The sequence below is a fragment of the Oncorhynchus clarkii genome, chromosome 25 (assembly GCF_045791955.1).
Source record: "Oncorhynchus clarkii lewisi isolate Uvic-CL-2024 chromosome 25, UVic_Ocla_1.0, whole genome shotgun sequence".
Lineage (NCBI taxonomy): Eukaryota > Metazoa > Chordata > Actinopteri > Salmoniformes > Salmonidae > Oncorhynchus > Oncorhynchus clarkii.
This window is the reverse complement of record NC_092171.1, coordinates 20,920,593-20,926,592: the sequence shown is the minus strand read 5'-3', so window position 1 is coordinate 20,926,592 and position 6,000 is coordinate 20,920,593. Positions and strand designations below refer to the sequence as shown.

The 6,000-nt window shown below is 42.9% G+C and overlaps 1 protein-coding gene across 2 annotated transcripts in view; it reads right to left on the bottom strand.

Moving 5' to 3' along the window:
• Positions 1-422: 422 nt before the first annotated feature.
• LOC139383919 (kinesin-like protein KIF26A) overlaps positions 423-6,000 on the bottom strand; it is a 100,502-nt gene continuing 94,924 nt past the window's right edge. For both annotated transcript variants that reach the window (XM_071128530.1, XM_071128531.1), the window contains 4 exons: positions 5,401-5,594; positions 4,363-4,383; positions 3,860-4,010; positions 423-3,670 (listed from right to left, as the gene is read on the bottom strand). In XM_071128530.1, coding sequence (XP_070984631.1) covers positions 3,486-3,670; positions 3,860-4,010; positions 4,363-4,383; positions 5,401-5,594 — 551 coding nt within the window. In that variant the 3' untranslated portion in view covers positions 423-3,485. The remainder of the gene's footprint in view (positions 3,671-3,859; positions 4,011-4,362; positions 4,384-5,400; positions 5,595-6,000) is intronic.

The following is a 6,000-nucleotide window of genomic DNA, read 5'->3' as shown; positions in this document are numbered from 1 at the left end:
AAATGAAACTCAAATTACTTGGTCAAAGAGAGCATAGTCTTTGAAGTAACATATACGAACTAATGTATTCATTATTGTAGGCAATTCTGCTCACCCGGTGTTGCATTTGCAAATGGTCAGTTCCTCCTGCGCAAGCCCAATTCCCGCTTCGCGTTGGCAGAAAACATTGAAAGTCTAAAATACGTTTGACGTATACGTATTTCGCTAGTACTTAACTATTTTGATACATTTGCGTTCCAATTGAGGTTGAAAAAACTTAAACTGTTAAGCCTTCATTACGTTCTCAACCTAACATGACTTTCAATCTAGTTTGACGACCAATATGTGGCTTTGAATTATGTAGGCCAAACCATTGGGCCTAACAGAATGGTTTGTTTCAAGACAACCAATGAAGAACAATGTATTCACAATGTCAGCAATAAGAAGAAACGTAATTTATTCACAGATAAAACTCAACACGAGCTGCCATATCTTACATTTATACACAAGGTCAGAAAATCCTATACAAAACCAAGGACATTAGAAAATATGGGTTTTTATATGAAATATGACATACGTAAACTTTCTTGAAATGTTTCGGTTTGGTAATAGTAATTTAATTCATGAAACAAACCCCACATTAGGGAGAGCAGAGGCTATATTATAAAAATCAAAATGGTAAAAATGGAATAGAAATCATTCTTAGAAATCAATAAAAATCTCATGCAGCATCTTCAGAAAGGGCCTGAGAGTATCTTTGAAAGAAAACAAATTAATATTTTAGTTATAAATCAAACACCAAAATACAACAAAAGCTAGTTTCTTAGTAGATAACTAAAACCAGTCAATCATCTTTGTCCTCACCGTTTTAAGAGAAGTAATTCAGACACACACATTCTGGCCACTACATACAATTGGTTGATTGATTTTATTTGCCATACAACATCAACATCTGAAGTTGCTTCATTGCATGCATAAACTGTGGTTTCTCATGGCCTTTAGTTAGGACATTACTCTTGAAGCCTATCCTAGTCTTTGATTGAGACATCAGGTTAAATTAGCAAAGAAAATAGAATGTTGGAGAGAAGTGTTATATATATGTAGCTTTGAAGCAGATCTAAGGGAGGGTTCTGAGTCATTGCAAACTGTCTGTGCTGTTGATCTACACTACATGACCAAAAGTATGTGGACAGCTGCTTGTCGAATATTTTATTCTAAAATCATGATGATGGAGGCTGTTATGGAGGCTGCCATAACAGCCTCCACTCTTCTGGGAAGGCTTTCCACTAGATGTTGGAAAATTGTTGTGGGGACTTGCTTCCATTCAGCCTCAAGAGCATTAGTGAGGTTGAGCACTGTGGTTGGGCGATTCGGCCTGGCTCCCAGTTGACGTTCCAATTCATTCCAAAAGTGTTCGATGGGGTTTCATGCTGAAACAGGAAAGGGTCTTCCCCAAACTGTTGCCACAAAGTTGGAAGCACAGAATTGTTTAGAATGTCATTGTATACTGTAGCGTTAAGCTTTCCCTTCACTGTAACTAAGGCGCATAGGCCGAACTATGAAAAAAGGCCCTAGACCATTAATTCCTCCTCTACCAAACTTTACAGTTGGCACCTTGCATTCGGGCAGGTAGCGTTCTCCTGGCATCCGCCAAACCCAAATCCATCAGTCGGACTGCAAGATTGTGATGCGTGATTCATCACGCCAGAGAACGCGTTTCCACTGCTACAGAGTCCAATGGCAGCGAGCTTTACACCACTCCAGCTGACGCTTGGGATTGCCCATGGTGATCTTAGGCTTGTGTGCGGCTGCTCGGCCAATGAAAACCCGTTTCATGAAGTTCCAGACGAACAGTTCTTGTGCTGACATTGCTTCCAGAGGTAGTTTGGAACTCGGTAGTGAGTGTTGCAACCGAGGACAGAGGATTTTTACACACTTCAGCACTCGTAGTCCCGTTCTGTGAGCTTGTGTGGCCTACCACTTCGCGGCTGGGCTATTGTTGCTTCTAGACATTTCCACTTCACAATAACAGCACTTACAGTTAACCGGGGCAGCTCTAGCAGGGCAGAAATTTGACTAACTGACTTGTTTAAAAGGTGGCATCCTATGGCGTTGCCACGTTGAAAGTCACTGAGCTCTTCAGTAAGGCCATTCTACTGCCAATGTTTGTCTATGCACATTGCATGACTGTGTGCTCACTTTTATATACCACAGGTGTAGCTGAAATAGCCGAATCCACTAATCTGAAGGAGTGTCCACATACTTTTGTATATATAGTGTATGAGGTTCTTATAGTGGGAGTGAGAATGTTGGAATGCATAGAACCAAGGCTTGGCACCAGTAAAAAGAGTACAACACGAGCCGTATAATTACCTTTGCTTGTGGCATCTCATCTATGCCCTTTTGTTTGTGTCAGTAGAACCCAGTTGAGGCTCATCTAGGGATAAAAATGTACGCACTGACAAGCACCACTATGCCTTGTCAGTGCGCACTGGACTCGGGACACCCCTAACACAGAGCACCAGAGAGAGCTTACTGTCACACCCATGAATCATGGCGTACACACAGCCTGTTGGGAGCAGGCCCTGTATGGTGTATGATATGTTCTGCCATTGCCAAATTTTCTATTAAATAAACAAGGGGCAAACATAGCTCAGCTCCACATACTTTCCTCTCCCCTTTTCTACACCTCCACCATCACCCACCTCAGCACCTCCACCGGGGCCCTTTGGGATCAAGGCAACTGGAGGGAGGAAACATTTACTCAACCCTGCTAGCTTTCACAGCCCCGCTGGCAGTGGTTGAGTGATAACAGCAAACCAAGTCCTTGACAAGATAACACAGACCTGGTTTAAAAAGGTAGAAAAACTACAGAACAAGAAAGATAACATAAGGCGCAAAGAGGCTGGATAAATGGGCAAAATGCTGACTGAGGTTGGTTTGAAACATGAGAAAAGGCAAAGTTTGGGAACGCAATAACATTAGCTTATTGCTCTTCCTTTTTCTTCTTACATTTTTTTTACCTACAAATTATATTTTTACACACATAATCATATAAATACACTATACAATGCAATATAAAATTATTATTTCTTAAAAGGAATATGTTCAGGGTTTGCTTAGGTATGCTGGTTATGATACTAGCACCATACAAAAAATTATGACTCAAAATAAGTTGAGTGAAAAAGGCACTTTTGGTTGTCGTTGAATGACTCTTGGGTAAATGATGGCCTCTCTCTCATCATGCAGGAAACACAGACATCGTTGTTGTCTGTGCACACGTTTCTCTCCCATTCCAGCAAGAACATGTCCAGAACAACGAGGCACTGTAGATAAGTCGGTTCAGATCTCCTCTGTCTTCATGCAAAGACCCTCGTCCTGTTTGTCTCATCTTTTGTCTTTTAGTTTTTCTTGTCACTTCATTCCAGCAATATGAACTGGCTGCTACATTTCATCATCATTCCTTTCTCACTTTCTGGATTCTCCATCTCTCATTTCGCACCTTCTCAGACTTCCACTTCTCGAAGTCCCTCTTGAGTGTCAGGCGGTGATGCCACACTGATGTCGAAGCATGTCACCATCATGACACGTGACTTGCATATGTTGACACAGAAATCCAGCTCCTCTGTGACCTGACTCAGGGCCTCCAGGTACTCCTGGGACTCCTTGTTCAAATCCTGGTCCACCTCAACTGGAAGAGAAGAGACAGGAGAGCAGAGGAGTAAAGTCATGGTCACCTACAGTCAACAGAAATACTGTCCACAGAATCAAGTTAACTATCAATAGGAAGATAACTTTCTATTTTGGTGGGGAATATGAAGAATAAAAAGGTATAAATTCCCATATTCCCCTATCCTGGAATAGTCTAGCAGATACTCACACTCTCCTATCCACTTGCAAGGGTCCATCATCAACCGGGTCTTGGTGTCCTCTAGCTCTTCCTTCAGTGTCTCGTGTTTGACCTTCAGCTCCCTGATCTGCTGATGCCGCCGCTCCAGAACCTTCAGCTTACTGTTGAAGTACAGCAGCCCCTGAGAGAGCGACAGCGAGAAAGAGAGAGAGAAACAATAGGGTGGTGAGTGACAGGAACTGTTTGAAATTCAGAGTAAGCTTGAAGATGAAGATTCATGGCCGTCATCGGACTAGCATTTTTTGCTGCTGCTAAAGAATTGCAGGATATACAGACACAGTTGTGTATATTAACATTTCTGGACATTTTCCAGGTATTGTAATATAAGAATACTGGTTTCCTGTCACAATGGGCCGAAACCTAATTTGAGATCTGTGCATGCAATTAATGCCTGTTCTTCCCTCACTCCAAACTATTCCCCAACTCCCATTACAGAATAATGAAGCCTCAGCCATCCAGAAAAATCAACATACCTTCTCAACATCTAGGAATGGCTGTTAAAGAGGAGAAAAGGGAAGAAGAGTAAATACAAAAGGTCATAAATATTATCTTACTCTAGACAGAGTTAACAGTTAGAACAAACAAACATGAACACAAACAGACATGAATATACAGAGTACTGAACCCTGTGTATATATACACACACAGAAAAATCCATGGGAACACAAATAGACATGTGAATATACACACATTGAAACAAGCCTTGATGCACACATGACATGGTATTCCAAAACTGGTCTGGGAATGATGGTCTTCAATTTGTCTTTCACAGCCATTCAACCAGTGATGGCTGGGAAAGACAAATTGAAGATAATCTTTTCCTAATTGAAACTAAATCAAACCACCACCAGCTGATTTAATATCTTCTCTTAACAAATCCCTGTCTGGCTACCTCAAACTTGTGGGAGCAGTTAATGACCCATAGCAAGTAGCGCCAGCCATAAAGAGCCATCAGGCAGCCAGGGATGGGCCACGGTGATGGCTGATGGGCTGTGGAGGGGGGAATGCACATTCATCACAAATTCCTGGACTGCTCTTTTCACCACCACCCCTTCCCCCTCCGTCAACCAGCACCAGCCTCAGTCATATCTAAACCAATGAACCCCAGACAGTAATTGCGTCCTGATCTCTTCACATTCCTTCAAAAGTCCGGAGAGCGTAACACTGGGCTCTGACTGTGGTCACACAGACACTTAAAGGTGCCGGGAATCACCATTGGGCAGACTTTGAAAGACAAACGTCTAAGATGCATATTTTCATCTTGTTCTTTAATAAGGAACTGGTGAAGGAGTTAGCCAAGACCTTCCCACGATGCCATGCCTGGCTTCAATGTAGCACATTCAGAATATTGCTGAGATCAATGTAGCACATTCAGAATATTGCTGAGCCTGACATTGCTAAGCAGCATGTATGTAGTGATGAACATGAACCTAATGACAGGACTCTAAAATAAGTTCAGTTACAGTATGGGGAGCTTGTATTACAGACAGTAAGCGTGACCCCTCGCTCACCTCGGCTGAGTCCTCCTGACGCCTCCTCTGGAGCCGTTCCACATCATCAATCTCATACACCTTAATCTCAAAGGGCTCCTTTAGTGCTCCTGACATGGGCGGCAGATCCACCCACTGGCCAGCTGTGCCAGTCTTCTTCCCCAGGGATGAGGTGTCTGGCAGGGGGGCCGGGATGAGCCGCCGTCGCTGGAGCCCTGGCGAGACACAGACAAACAGGCACATCAATTACTGCTGGAAATATACAAATGGCAATATCTGCCAGGGCCGAGAGTAAATATGTATGAGGCTGAGATGGAGATGTAAAGTGATAGCAGGCTTTAACACAGACCTCCTGAGCGTGCTGTTGATTGCATATGTATAAGGCTTTCACCACCGTCTATATCATAGTCCTACCACATTATATGAATTGAAAAGGTTGACTATATAAATCTACGAGAGCTGAAACATGGTCACGGGGAAGTTGGAGAAAGCGACAGGTTGTACTCGATGTTGTTTGGGGATTCTGTGCTATACTTCTCTGCCATGCTGCTTCGATCTGGAGAACTGCAGAACTGTAGTTCTTATTTCAGATGGGAACACCACTCAGTCTGCTTTTCAGCA